At 39.7% G+C, this 15,305-nt stretch overlaps 1 protein-coding gene across 1 annotated transcript in view; it reads left to right on the top strand.

The window, feature by feature from the left end:
* The window catches only part of LOC133642451 (multidrug resistance-associated protein 1-like), a 104,935-nt gene that overhangs the window by 13,602 nt on the left and 76,028 nt on the right, over nt 1-15,305 (top strand). The window contains 4 exon segments of the mRNA XM_062036643.1: nt 4,979-5,116; nt 5,196-5,321; nt 11,675-11,736; nt 14,422-14,553. Coding sequence (XP_061892627.1) covers nt 4,979-5,116; nt 5,196-5,321; nt 11,675-11,736; nt 14,422-14,553 — 458 coding nt within the window.

The following is a 15,305-nucleotide window of genomic DNA, read 5'->3' as shown; positions in this document are numbered from 1 at the left end:
GTGGGAGAATCCTCAAATAAGGAGGTCAGGCATGGTGCTTAGCGTGTCATTGACCTGAAGAACAGTTTTTCAAAACAGCAGGTTATTTATTGGTGGGTGTTGGGTTAAGATGAAGACTTAACCCCCTTTTACAACTTTGACCTCTCATGTGAAGAAAAACAGAGCAGCACAGACATGAAATGATTATTTGATCTCATGTTGGTTGTGTAAGTTTATCCTTGTACAAAGACACGAACAGTCTGTTATTTGTAGGGTAAGTGTATGGCTGTTCAGTGTTTCCCATAAACTGCCAAGATACCTGTGGCGGTGGGGGCGTGGCTATGGGCGTGGTCACAATGACATCATCGAGTAATTTGCATAATTTACTACAATGATATGGTTTTCTCTAAAAAGGCTCAAAAAATGTATACTTACTAATTAATAATAACAGTTTTGTTTTAAACGTCCATCCATCCATCCATCCATTTTACAATATAATTACAACACTTTATGTACATATTTATATACAGATTTGAACAATAAGTTATTCACTGAAATATATTTATTAATTGTGGTTCTTACAAAAAATACATCTTATAAAATATAAAAGCTAAAATGTCTCTTAAAGCTCTGCCCCTTTAATTAGTGCATACTAAATAATTTAACTTTAGCCTACTACTACAACCATATTATTTACCAGCAACATAAAGTGAAACAGAGGCAGAGGTGTCCTGCCACAGTCAGTAACAAATAAACAGAAAACAGTAGTGGTCAAATACAAATAAGGCAACAAGAGAAGTATCCTACACTTCTCTTTTTTAAAGTAAATCTGAACAGCCTATATGGGCATCTACATCAACTATATGACTTGCCTGAGAAGCTGGACTGGACAACAACAACAACAACAACAAATATTTTTTATTTTTATTTTTTATTTTTTTATTTGTGGCGGACGTAATTCTTTCGTGGCGGGCCGCCACAAATAAATGAATGTGTGGGAAACACTGCCGTTATTTGTATTTGATTAAGTGAAATAAGTATTTGTTTCCATACATCTAGCAAAAATTCTGACCACCAGAGACTAGTTTTGTGTCCATGAAGCACACACATTAGTCCTGAAGCTTGGTGAAAAAGACAAGTGATCATTTGAAAATGGAAAACATACAATAGTCAAATTACCTTCACACAGAGCTCCACTCCATGTAAAATGTCATCTTAATGGACGATTCTGAGAAAGGTGAGGGATCGGCCCTGAACTACACAGGAGGAACTTTGTGCCAAAGTCCTCAAGAAAAACAATGGTGGCATATTTTGCTGTTGTAGATGCACTTGGGGATAAGTTGATTGGCAACACTTAATTGGCTCTAGTGTGTGAATGTGAGTGTGAATGCTTGTCTGCGTTGGCCCTGCAATGAGGTGGAGACTTGTCCTGGGTGTACCCTGCCTTCCGTCCAAGTACAGCTGGGATAGGCTCCAGCCACCACTGACCCTGAGAGGGACAAGCGGTAGAAGATGGATTGACATATTGCAGTGGCCACAAGGCCCCAATGCTAAAAAAAGACACATGTACAGGGCAGGCCCGTCTGAAGTTTTCCAATGTACACCTGAATGATTTAGAGAAGGCTCAAGAGAATGTTGATCTCTTTGGTATAAACTTGACACCCCATATTTGTAGACAGAAAAATACTGAATAACCCTAGCGCAGGGGTCGGCAACCCGCGGCTCCGGAGCCGCATGCGGCTCTTTGACCACTCTGATGCGGCTCAGCTGCATACTTGCCGACCCTCCCGGTTTTCCCAGTATACTTAACGACACTCCCGGTTTTCCCAGGAGACTGCCTCTCCTAGAAATCTCCCAGGGCAAATATTATCCTATTTTCACTCTAATTACTTAATCAAGGGCGTGCCCTAATGGCACTGCATTAATTGTCCTCTATAGCATTTACAAACAGCGTGCCAGCCCGGCCACATGTTATATGTTGCTTTTACTTGCACACGTAGGCGACAGCAAGGCATACTTGCTCAACAGCCACACAGCTTACACTGACGGTGGCCGTATAAAACAACTTTAACACTGTTACGTTACAAATATGCGCCACACTGTGAACCCACACCAAAAAAGAATGACAAACACATTTCTGGAGAACATCCGCACCGTAACACAACATAAACACAACACAACAAATACCCAGAATCCCATGCAGCCCTAACTCTTCCGGTCTACATTATAGACCCCCGCTACCACCACACACCCCCACACATCAACCCCCCCCCTCTCCGTGCGTCGGTTGAGCGGAAGAGTTAGGGCTGCATGGAATTCTGGGTATTTGTTGTGTTGTGTTTATGTTGTGTTACAGTGCAGATGTTCTCCAGAAATGTGTTTGTCATTCTTTTTTGGTGTGGGTTCAAAGTGTGGCGCATATTTGTAACGTAACAGTGTTTAAGTTGTTTTTGTACGGCTACCGTCAGTGTAAGCTGTGTGGCTGTTGAACAAGTATGCCTTGCTGTCACTTATGTGAGCAAACAAAAGCTGCATTCAACATGTGGCCAAGCAGGTACGCTGTTTGGGCAGGCTGTAGAGGGCGCTAAAAGCAGTGCCAGCACGTCCTGAAATTTGGGAGTGTAACGGAAAATTGAGAGGGTTGGCAAGAAAGACGCTATCAAGCGCCATTCAATTAAAAGTCGCGGGCCGCACTAACATTACATTTCCATATTAAGATGCGTGCCGGTGCGTGTGTCAGAGACCCCTGGTTAACATAGCGCAAAGCAATTTAAGCTTTGTATGCGGTGTTTTTCATTTTAAATTTTCAAAAAATGTTTGTGGCTCCCATTATTTTCTTTAATTTGTGAAACTTTCCAAAATGGCTCTTTGAGTGGTAAAGGTTGCCGACCCCTGACCTAGCGCAACGTCCTTGCTGTTAAATCAAATAAAATAAAATCAACTTTATTTATAAAGCACAGTTAAAATTTACCACAGGGGTAGCCAAAATGCTGTACAATGGGCAGGTGAAAAGATAATACGAGTACCGAGCAAACACAACACGATAAAAAATAAATAAATAAAACATAAAAACAGGTTCACAGCAGGTGTATTATGGGGCGCCATTGCAGGATGGATATCACTCAGTGTTAAAAGCCATGGAATAAAAGTATGTTTTTAAGAGAGATTTAAAAACAGGAAGAGAGAACTCTTCTAACACTCAGAGGTAGGTCGTTCCAGAGATTGTGAGCAGCAGCGGCGAAAGCTCTGTCACCTCTATGCTTCAGCCTTGTGTCAGGGACCGTTAGTTAGTAGCAGCTGATCGGCTGATCTTAAAGATGAAGATTGAGACATTCTGCTACGGGACTGTTTCTCTTAAGGCCTTCTAGTGTGTAAAACTGAAACTAACTTCAAATCGACTGCATTTATTGTACCACCTTAGCTGCACTCATCCTACCTGGCTACCAGACACCTTCTCCACTGATAAATAGAACCCTTGGTAAGTTAGAAATTGCAATACTGTATTTATTGGCAGGCTTGAATAAGTCATAACAAATATAAATAAAATAAATAAATAAATATCAAAAATTATCGATCAATATGAAAAATGTATATCCGTGATACAGTTTTCAGCCATATCGCCCAGCCGGATCAAAGATACAGATGGTATCTTTGAGCATGTGAAAGGATCTACTCCAGGGGTGTCCAAAGTGTGGCCCGGGGGCCATTTGCGGTCTGCAGCTAATTGTTTACCGGCCCGCCACACATTCTGCAAAAATTGCAAAATTGATAGTATTGCAAAAATAAAAAATAAACATTTTAAAAAGTGGAATGAGGTGAAATCTAACGAGAAAAAGTTGCAATGTTGACACAAAGCTGCCATGCAGGCTGTTTTTTTTCCTTTTGTCTTTCTTTATTTTTCTTTTTTTTGCCATTGCTCCCAACAAAAAAAAAGACTAAAAAATCTATGTTATAATGAATTATTGACCTATTCAAGGCTCCAATTACTTCAATAATGTCACTTTAAAATGTTTTATGTGGAAAAAATATTGCATATATTGTGTGGTTGCCATATAAAAACATCAAAGTTTTCTTTGACAAAAGAGCATAAAAACAAACAAAATAATAGTTCAAACGTAAAATCGACAGATGTATTTGAAGTTGATCTCGTAACTTAAGTGTTGAAAGTAAAAGAAAACCTAATAAAAATGTATCACTTTATGAGTGGGGGACCTTTTGGATCCCAAATATATTTTGTGGGATTTTATTAATATTTTCACTGATTTCTCAAAAATATTAAAGAATTAAAATCAATGGTGTCCTGTATTATTGATCTTTTAGAGCTGTAATTACTAAATACTGCATATTTCCAGTTTTGCTATAAAAAACAAAGTTGTTTTTGACAGAAAAGGCATAAAACCTTTTTTTTTTTTTTTACTTTTTATCAACCTGAAGTTGATATAGAGATTTACTGTAAGCGTTAACTAAAAAATAAAAATAATAATTTGACTTATTTTTAACGTTTTAATGAGTGACACCCTTTATGGTCCCCGGAGCCCTAAAGGTTAAAAAAAAAAAAAATCCATATATTTTGTTATGGTTTGAAAGTGAAAAATATCAAAATGGCCCCCGCATGCTTAAATTTTTCCGTGTGCGGCCCTCAGTGGAAAAAGTTTGGACACCCCTGATCTACTCTGATGAAATAGACAGTGTTAACTAAGCAGCTTAGTGGTTTACCTCTGCAACACGCCCTCCAGTGAGCTAGACAATCACATGGTATTAAGCAGGAGGACTGTTTCATTTAATTCTTGTATTTAATATTTGTGTTCCTATATTTTATATGATCTTCAAGTGTTCTGTATACAGCGTGAGTGACTTACACGAAAACTTGACTTTGTCGTTAGGAACGAACAGAGGTGTACGTAGCTTGAGGACCTGCTGTAACGATGACATGAGCAAAAACAAAACTTCTTGTGACAGAAGTCACCTCATACCAATTGTGTTTCTGTGTTTGCTGCAGCTGCTGGCCACCCTGCTGATTCAATATGAACGAATGAAAGGGGTTCAGTCGTCCGGAGTGTTGCTGGTTTTTTGGTTTTTGGCCTTGTTCTGCGCCACTGTGACCTTCTATTCTAAGGTCCTCCATGCCCTAGACCAGGTCAGTCTACTGCTGCAACAAATGATGATCCACAGATTGTGATATGTTCTCCGAATTAAGAATGTCTGCTTTGTCCCAGCCGTCTGCTATTTGTGTGTGGAGATACACCACCTTCTTTGTGTATTACGCCTTGCTGATGATTGCACTGATCTTGTCCTGCTTGTCAGACCAGCCTCCCCTCTTCTCCAAAGTCGTGAAGGACTCGGTAAGTCTCTTCCCTAGCTACAATACGTCAGTCTTATATGTCAAACTTGAATCATTTTGATCATTGAATCCTAGACAATGTAATTGATTGCGACGCCACAGCAAAATAAAAGCCGCCACACGTTAAAATGGACAAAGTCTTTGATCACCTAAACCGGATGTTGTTATGGCGTAAGCAATACGCACGCAATTGTCTGGAGCGGACGCAGCATATTTGCATGACTTTAATATATCCGAGATATACCCGCAGACAGCGATCAACAAAATGTGCAATGTGCAAATATTAAGAGGACCATGGCGCTCTTTCAAGGAGAGAACGTGCAATTGGAGCAGCAGCGCAACGCAAGCGTGACGTCAGTGAGTGTTTTGGGACAAAAGAAGCTCGCTGGTCGTCACGGACATGGAGAGACAGAAGTAAAGAGTCTCAACACGAGTACAGTTTCCAATAACACCGGAAAAATATGCTAGATTTCTTGCTAGTCTGTTTATAATAAAGAAAAAGAAAAGGTACCGTATTTTTCGGACTATAAGTCGCAGTTTTTTTCATGGTTTGGCCGGGGGTGCGACTTATACTCAGGAGCGACTTATGTGTGAAATGATTAACACATTAGCGTAAAATATCAAGTAATATTATTTAGCTCATTCGCGTAAGAGACTAGACGTATAAGATTTCATGGGATTTAGCGATTAGGAGTGACAGATTGTTTGGTAAACGTATAGCATGTTCTATATGTTATAGTTATTTGAATGACTCTTACCATAATATGTTACGTTAACATACCAGGCACATTCTCAGTTGGTTATTTATGCCTCATATAACGTACACTTATTCAGCCTGTTGTTCACGATTCTTTATTTATTTTAAATTGCCTTTCAAATGTCTATTCTTGGTGTTGGGTTTTATCAAATAAATTTCCCCAAAAAATGCGACTTATACTCCAGTGCGCCTTATATATGTTTTTTCCCTTCTTTATTATGCATTTTCGGCCGGTGCGACATATACTAAGGAGCGACTTATACTCCGAAAAATACGGTACATTGTATAATAAGCAGCAATAATTTAAAATTGATGCAAAATGATAAAAGAAAAAATATGTTAATTCTAATAAATGATAACGCAGATTTGTTTTTGGATGTATGTATAAATTATTTTTTTTAGCCTTTTTTAAAGAAAACATATGTATCATTACAGGTTATGCAAATTATGTGGTGATGTCATATTGGCACAAGCCAATCTGGGGAAAACCCTGCAAATGGATGAATTACCATATTTTTCGGAGTATAAGTCGCTCCGGAGTATAAGTCGCACCGGCCGAAAATGCATAATTAAGAAGGAAAAAAACATATATAAGTCGCACTGGAGTATAAGTCGCATTTTTTGGGGAAATTTATTTGATAAAACCCAACACCAAGAATAGACATTTGAAAGGCAATTTAAAATAAATAAAGAATAGTGAACAACAGGCTGAATAAGTGTACGTTATATGAGGCATAAATAACCAACTGAGAAGGTGCCTGGTATGTTAACGTAACATATCATGGTAAGAGTCATTCAAATAACTATAACATATAGAACATGCTATACGTTTACCAAGCAATCTGTCACTCATAATCGCTAAATCCCATGAAATCTTATACGTCTAGTCTCTTACGTGAATGAGATAAATAATATTATTTGATATTTTACGGTAATGCGTTAATATTACTGAATTTGGCAAAAGAGCTTTTGGCATTGCTGCCCCTATGGCACATATGTCAGAGTCAAGGCCCGCGGGCCATATCCGGCCCGCGAGAAGGTTTTTTACGGCCCTTGGGATGATCTTGATTTATTATTAGAACCGGCCCGCAGACCGCAGATCTTTTACACGCACCAAGCGGATGCCGGTCCAAGGTTCCGAAAGGGGGCGAGCGGCCCGCCGGGACGCGCCTGCCGGCCGAAGGGCTACAGCCCGGCCGTCAGTCGCGGAGCCCGCCGTGCCACGCGCGCCAAGGGGGCGGGCCGAAACCCGGCCCCGAGGCCCTGAGACTTCTGCTTTGTTTCCCCAAACCGCGCGTCACCGCCGGGCCCGCACCACCGTCGGGCTGCAGCCCGAGCGTCGGTGGCGGAACCCGTCATGTGCCGCGCGCGCCAAGCGGAGCGGGGGGGTCAAGCGGGCCGAAACCCGCAGGCCACCCCCTCACCACGAGGCCCTGAGACTTCTGCGTTTGACCCCTACGCGCGGCCCGTCGGGACGCGCCCGCCGTCAAGCCACGAGGGCCAGCCGTCGGGTCGCGGAGCCCGCCGTGCCACGCGCGCCAAGGGGGCGGGCCGAAACCCGGCCCCGAGGCCCTGAGACTTCTGCTTTGTTTCCCCAAACCGCGCGTCACCGCCGGGCCCGCACCACCGTCGGGCTGCAGCCCGAGCGTCGGTGGCGGAACCCGTCATGTGCCGCGCGCGCCAAGCGGAGCGGGGGGGTCAAGCGGGCCGAAACCCGCAGGCCACCCCCTCACCACGAGGCCCTGAGACTTCTGCGTTTGACCCCTACGCGCGGCCCGTCGGGACGCGCCCGCCGTCAAGCCACGAGGGCCAGCCGTCGGGTCGCGGAGCCCGCCGTGCCACGCGCGCCAAGGGGCGGGCCGAAACCAGCGGGGGGTTTCGGGCACCCAACTCGCCTCCCTCCCACGGAGGGAGGAGGGGGGTTTAATGTGAACATTACTGTGCAATCACATATTTAGAGTTTTTACTCAATTCAAGTTTAAAAGTTAAAGTTTAATATTTGTTTTCACTGCATGTTACTTCTCCTTAAACAAAGTGTTGTTTTTGATTTATAGATTTTTGCACTTTATTTTATTGTATTTCAATTTAATTATATTTTAAAAATATTTCAGTTGAGTGGATGATAGAAAATTGCTATTATTGTTTTTTTCTTTGAAGTAAATTTAGCCCACTTTTGCTAAAATAGAAAATATAGGCTACTGATGGTGCCTTGAATACCGGTTTCTTTCATTTAATGTTCATGTTATGGGGATTTTTATATAAAGGAAATTTGTCTTTTGTGTCTGTTGAAAATTAAAGATTACTGACAGAGCCATAAGAAAATATTGCTTTATTTATCTGATCATATTGGAATATATTTGTTAGGTTTTCAGTAGGTTCAATTAGGTTCACTAGACTATATGCGTCATTTAAAAAATTTTCAATGAACATTCGAACAGTCCGGCCCTCGGCTTGTAGCTAAATTTTTTATTTGGCCCTCCGTCCATTTGACTTTGACACCCCTGCCCTATGGCATGGAATGCATTGCAGACGAAACTGAAACTTACAGAACTACTTCCATTTGGAGCCTTCCGTTCTGTCCTGAGGGACAAACAGCGAGAGACGTTTGCACAGTGCCTGTGTTTTTAAAGATGTAAATCTCTGTTGTTTTACAGTTCTCTTATGTATTTTAAAATGTATGTCTTAATGTATTATTTTTGAAACTGCTGTGTGACATGTGCTGTTGACCTCTTGGCCAGGTCACCCTTGTGAAAGAGATCTTGATCTCAATGGGTTTTCTTATCTGGTTAAATAAAGGTTCTAATAATTTCACACATAAGTCGCTCCTGAGTATAAGTCGCAAACTATGAAAAAAACTGCGACTTATAGTCCGAAAAATACGGTACTTGTGTAATTGTTCATCCCCCCCAGTTGTATTTCAAACATGTTCATCTCTTATTCATTTTTTTAAATCAGTTTTTAAACAGTTTAAGTGTTGACCAACTCATTAAGTCCTGGTCCACCATGTTCTTTTCATCACTGAAAAGTGCCTATTTAGGTTGACATAACATTTGAGACCAAAAGGTAAATTGTCCTTTCTTCTTTACTGAACTTTCTTCTTTCGCATTTGGCCTTTCATTCCCCTTTACGCAAACTCTGTGACAAAATGCATCTCTTTAAAAATGATATATTTCAGACTGTAAGCCACCGGAAGAAAGATCTGCAATTGTACGCAGGTTAAAAAAAAAAGCATTCAATCCCGCACTTTCGTACTGTGTTTCTGGCAAAAATCACTAAAGGTGTCAATTTAAACAGGTTCCATGTGCAATATTTTACCCTACTTTGCTGGGATATTTTGAAATGCAGATGTTGACAGGCTGCAAACGGAAAAACTATCATCTCCTCCTCGTGCTTGTAATGTTTTGCAACAAGGTAGTATTTTGTCTCTTTGTATATTTTTTAATGTTCAGCATGTTCGGCAGCGCACAATCACCGTTTACTTACAAGCAGACACAGTGTGTAGACAGAAAAGGGAGAATGGACGCATTTTGGCTTAAAAACTAACGATAAAGGTGAAGCTATAACACTGAAACACCCTCAGGAAGGGGTGCTTTAAAACATGGCTAGCTAGCCCGTGGCTAATGTCCATCTGCAGTCGGCAGTGTTTTAGGTTCTTCTAAAATCACTAATCCTCGCCTCCATGGTGAAAAATAAAGTGAGTTTTTTACAAGTATCATCCCTGCAGGATGAGGAATAGCTAAACATGCTTCACTACACACCGTAGGCGTCACAATGTAAACAAATACCATGGGTGGATCTACACCTAACATCCACTGTAATGATACCAAGTACAAGAGCATATATAGTCGATACTACTATGATTACATCAATATTTTTTATCGTCACAAAATCTTTTTTCTTAAAAAAAAATAAAAAAAATCATATTATATTCATAAACTCAGGAAATATGACCCTGAGAATTTAAATTATGACCAATGTATGCCCCTGTAACAACTTGGTATCGGATCGATGCCTAAATTTGTGGTATCATCCAAAACTAATGTAAAGTATCCAAATAACAGAAGAATAAATGTTTATTACATTTTAACAGAAGTGTAGATAGAACATGTTAAAAGAGAAAGTAAGCAGACATTAACAGTAAATGAACAAGTAGATTAATAATTCATTTTCTACCACTTGTCCTTAATAATTTTGACAAAATAATAGAATGATAAATACCATACCATACCATACCAACTTTATTTATAAAGCCCTTTAAAAACAACCACAGTTGAAAAACAAAGGGCTGTACACCACAAAGAAATAAAGGCAAAGGACAGACTAAAAAATAAAATTTAAAACAGAAGTAAAATACACATTAAAAAAGCAAATACAAAATTACCCTAAGAACAATTTTGTTAGATAAAAAGCAGTTAAAAAAGTTAAAAGTTAAAAACAGTTTAAAGTCTCATGCTGGGTTAAAAGCCAGTGAATAAAAATGGGTTTTAAGAAGGGTCTTAAAAATAGCCAAAGAAGGGGCCTGTCTCACATGAAGTGGAAGATCATTCCAGAGTTTGGGGCCCGCAACAGAGAAGGCTCTGTCCCCCCTGAGCTTACGCTTGGATTTGGGTACCTCCAGGATCAGCTGATCAGCTGACCTGAGGGACCGGGTGGGGGCATAGAGGTGGAGCAGCTCAGAGAGGTAAGGTGGGGCAAGACCATGTAAGGATTTAAAAACAAGTAAGATAATTTTAAAATGGACTCTAAAAGACACAGGCAGCCAGTGGAGGGAGGCTAAAACAGGAGTAATGTGCTCTCTTTTTCTTGTGTTTGTTAAAAGTCGGGCAGCTGCATTTTGGACCAGCTGCAGACGTGAGAGGGAGGACTGACTAATTCCAAAATATAAAGCGTTACAGTAATCCAGCCGAGATGTAATAAAGGCATGGATTACTGTCTCAAACTGTTGCCTAGAAAGAAGGTTTTTAACCTTAGCCAGCTGACGTAAATAAAAAAAGCTGGCTTTCACCACTGTGCCAATCTGACGGTCCAATTTAAAATCACTGTCAATACGAAAACCCAGGTTGGTGATCATGGGCTTAACGTACAAAGCCAAGGGGCCAAAGTCAACAGGGGGAAGCTCACAGGTACCACCAGGTCCAAACACTATTACTTCTGTCTTCTTTTCATTGAAGTTTAAGAAGTTTAGGGCCATCCAGGCCTTGATGTCATCAAGACAAGCAAGTAATGGCTGTATTGAAGAGGCATGATTTTTCTTTAACGGAAAATACATTTGTGTGTCATCAGCGTAACAATGAAAACAAATACCATGCTTTCTTAGGATTGAGCCCAGGGGAAGTAAATAAATAGATGACACAATATGTTACTGCATACGTCATCAGACAAATTAGGAGCCTTTGTTTGCTTACTTACTACTAAAAGACAAGTTGTCTAGTATGTTCACTATTTTATTTTGCAATAAGAAACAGATGTTTAATGTAGCCTAAGATGTTTTGTTCAAATCAAGCCAATGATGCCATTTTGTTGTGGGTAACTATTTCATACTGCACCACTGTAGTATTTTCTTTGGTTCTAACTGATGTTTCATTTGTTGTTGTTAGAATCCTTGCCCAGAGCCAGGAGCGTCTTTCCTTTCCAAAATAACATTCTGGTGGATCACCAGGTAAGCACTAATGGGGCAAATGCAAGAAAAGAGCGGGTGGGGGGGATAATACACAAAGCAGATGTAAACCGGGTGAGCAACCTGTTTTGCACCTTTCTGTAATCTTGCAAGTTGGGCTTGGCGTAGGTAAGTGTAGTACATAATCCGATACGAGTTTCAAATCAGTGCTTTTGAAACGGTTACATGTATACTTACATCATGTATATAAAAGCCTAATGGGTTGGCTGTTTTTTTAGGGGCTATATTGGTAGAATTGAACGGCTCCATTTTAAGCGGACTTATGATTGAATTTGTTTAATATTTAGAAAGCATTAAAAAAACCATCATGTCTTTCATAATAAAGTGCAGTTCCCCTTTAAGTTCAAGTGGAAAAAAATGTCTGCCGACACATAGTGCATTAAGTTAAACTCATGCATAAGCTGAATGATTTAGACACTTTTTTTACTGAATACATTTTGGCCTTGAAGACTTAATATCCATAACTAATAGGGATGTGGGAACAAATCGATTCAAATTCGAATCGCGATTCTCACGTTGTGCGATTCAGAATCGATTCTCATTTTTAGAAAATCTATTTTTTTATTTTCATTTATTTTTATTTTTATTCATTTTTATTTTTTTATCTATTTATTAATCAATCCAACAAAACAATACACAGCAATACCATAACAATGCAATCCAATTCCAAAACCAAACCCGACCCAGCAACACTCAGAACTGCAATAAACAGGGGCCGTACTTATCAAGCTTCTTAGAATTACTCCTAAGAAGTCTGCTAAGAGTTGACTTAAGAGTAAATAAATTCTTCGCTGAAAGCTGCACTTAAAAGTTAGTTATCAAGTGTCTTACTCACACTTTCAGCGAAGTGTAGGACTGAATCTTAAGTGTCACACTCAGAGCTGAATTACGACATTACTATGTGCCGTAAATGGAATATTAGGTGACGTCATTTCTGTGTCCATAGAAATGACCAATCACGGAAGGGAATCCGTTGTCTAAGAATAAAGAAATATCTTGGAAATATTTAAGTGGACAATGGGAGTGTATATTTTGACAATAAACTACAAAATAATACAAAACAAACTAGTCCCCGCCGGCACTCACGCTACCGCTCCCTCTCTTCTATCGCCCACACACTCACTGACGTCACTCACCTCACGGCCACACACATACGCTACTGTCATAACATTTTCTTTCCAATTCATTAATTAGGCAACTAATTTGAAACTGGTGTGGGTGGCTCTATATATACTAGCCCACTGCAGACACATGCAGAAATCAACAAGGAATCGAAAAGTATTAAATCTGTGACAAAAATAATATCCGCTCTGTCTAAACGATACCGTTTGATCAGCTGCTCGTCATCAAAAAAAAAAAAAACATTGTTCCGTTCCCTGAACGTTCGCGCACGTCTCTCTCGCCTCAGTGCCATCCCCTGCTGGCAACTCCTAACCACTTAAGACACCTCTGAAGGTCTCTTAAATATCGTGGAGAGTAGGAGTGATTCTTAAACTTAAGAACGTTGATAAAAAGCTTTTATTCTTAAGTTTGAGAGTAGGACTAAATTTCGCAAATTCTCAGGACTTAAGTGTAAAATGGCACTCTAAGAAGCTTGATAAGTACGGCCCCAGAGCAATTGAGAGGAGACACAAACACGACACAGAACAAACCAAAAGTAATGAAACAAAAATGAATATTATCAACAACAGTATCAATATTAGTTACAATTTCAACATAGCAGTGATTAAAAATCCCTCATTGACATTATCATTAGACATTTATAAAAAAACAACAACAATAGTGTCACAGTGGCTTACACTTGCATCGCATCTCATAAGCTTGACAACACACTGTGTCCAATATTTTCACAAAGATAAAATAAGTCATATTTTTGGTTCGTTTAATAGTTAAAACAAATTTACATTATTGCAATCAGTTGATAAAACCTTTAAAATTATAAAAGCTTTTTACAAAAATCTACTACTCTGCTTGCATGTCAGCAGACTGGGGTAGATCCTGCTGAAATCCGATGTATTGAATGAATAGAGAATCCTTTTGAATCGGGAAAATATTGTTTTTGAATCGAGAATCGCGTTGAATTAAAAAAAATTTAAATTGAATCGAATCGTGGGACACCCAAAGATTCGCAGCCCTAATAACTAATATGCAACTATAATGATTTGATACTGGGTATTGACAAATGTAGTGTTTTAGACTGCAATATTGTTCGGTAAGGGACATTTACTACATATGTCTAGCTTGCGTGCAACTGTTTGCTTAGCTGTTGTGTAGCTGCTCGTTTCGAGTAGCCTTTAGTTTACCATGTTACCTGTTCGGGAATGACTTCACTGAAATGCAAGAAAATACCAACTTTGTGTGATTATTAGACGACATTTTGATGTTAACTGGATGTCGAGCTTTAGAAAAGTGAATACCCTGCAGTATTGCTTGTATCGGAGCTCTTTTATCTGAGATTTTATAATCCGGTTATATTATAATCCGTTTTTTTGCTGATATCGGTCCGTTATCAATATCGGATCTGGACACCCCTACTGGTTAATACCGTTTATGTTTATGGTATCGGATTCCAGTACCCTTGTGTAGAGCTGGTCCAGTGTTCCAGAACCCGGACGGAAAGCACATTCTGTTTGCAACGCTAATTTCTTGTCTTTTTGTCCTCACCAGGATGATGATGAGGGGCTACAAGCATCCCCTGGAGGAGAAGGACTTGTGGTCCTTGAACCCTGAAGACTGTTCTCAGAAAGTGGTACCAAGGCTGGTCCATTGCTGGAACACAGAGTGTCAAAAGGGCAAAAGGTCAGGAGCGCAGCATGACATGGAAAGCTTGGCCATAATACTTGCAATAGAACATTCTTACCGATACGTAGATACTGTCCAGCAATTAATTTCCAATAGCCATATAAGCAGCAGCTCTTCCTGTCACATTTAGTGTAGTAAATAAACACATTATGCTTCCTTTTTTGCTGCCACTGGATGCATTTCACACAAAACAAAAAATATCTGCGCTAAAAAAGACTAACACGGCAATGCACCGTATTTTTCGGACTATAAGTCGCAGTTTTTTTCATGGTTTGGCCGGGGGTGCGACTTATACTCAGGAGCGACTTATGTGTGAAATTATTAACACATTACCGTAAAATATCAAATAATATTATTTAGCTCATTCACGTAAGAGACTAGACGTAGAAGATTTCATGGGATTTAGCGATTATGAGTGACAGATTGCTTGGTAAACGTATAGCATGTTCTATATGTTATAGTTATTTGAATGACTCTTACCATAATATGTTACGTTAACATACCAGGCACGTTCTCAGTTGGTTATTTATGCCTCATATAACGTACACTTATTCAGCCTGTTGTTCACTATTCTTTATTTTAAATTTCCTTTCAAATGTCTATTCTTGGTGTTGGCTTTTATCAAATAAATTTCCCCCAAAAATGCGACTTATACTCCAGTGCGACTTATATATGTTTTTTTCCTTCTTTATTATGCATTTTCGGCCGGTGCGACTTATACTCCGAAAAATACGGCAAGTTAAATCAAC

The sequence above is a fragment of the Entelurus aequoreus genome, linkage group LG25 (genome assembly GCF_033978785.1).
Source record: "Entelurus aequoreus isolate RoL-2023_Sb linkage group LG25, RoL_Eaeq_v1.1, whole genome shotgun sequence".
Lineage (NCBI taxonomy): Eukaryota > Metazoa > Chordata > Actinopteri > Syngnathiformes > Syngnathidae > Entelurus > Entelurus aequoreus.
This window is presented reverse-complemented; position numbering and strand designations above follow the sequence as displayed.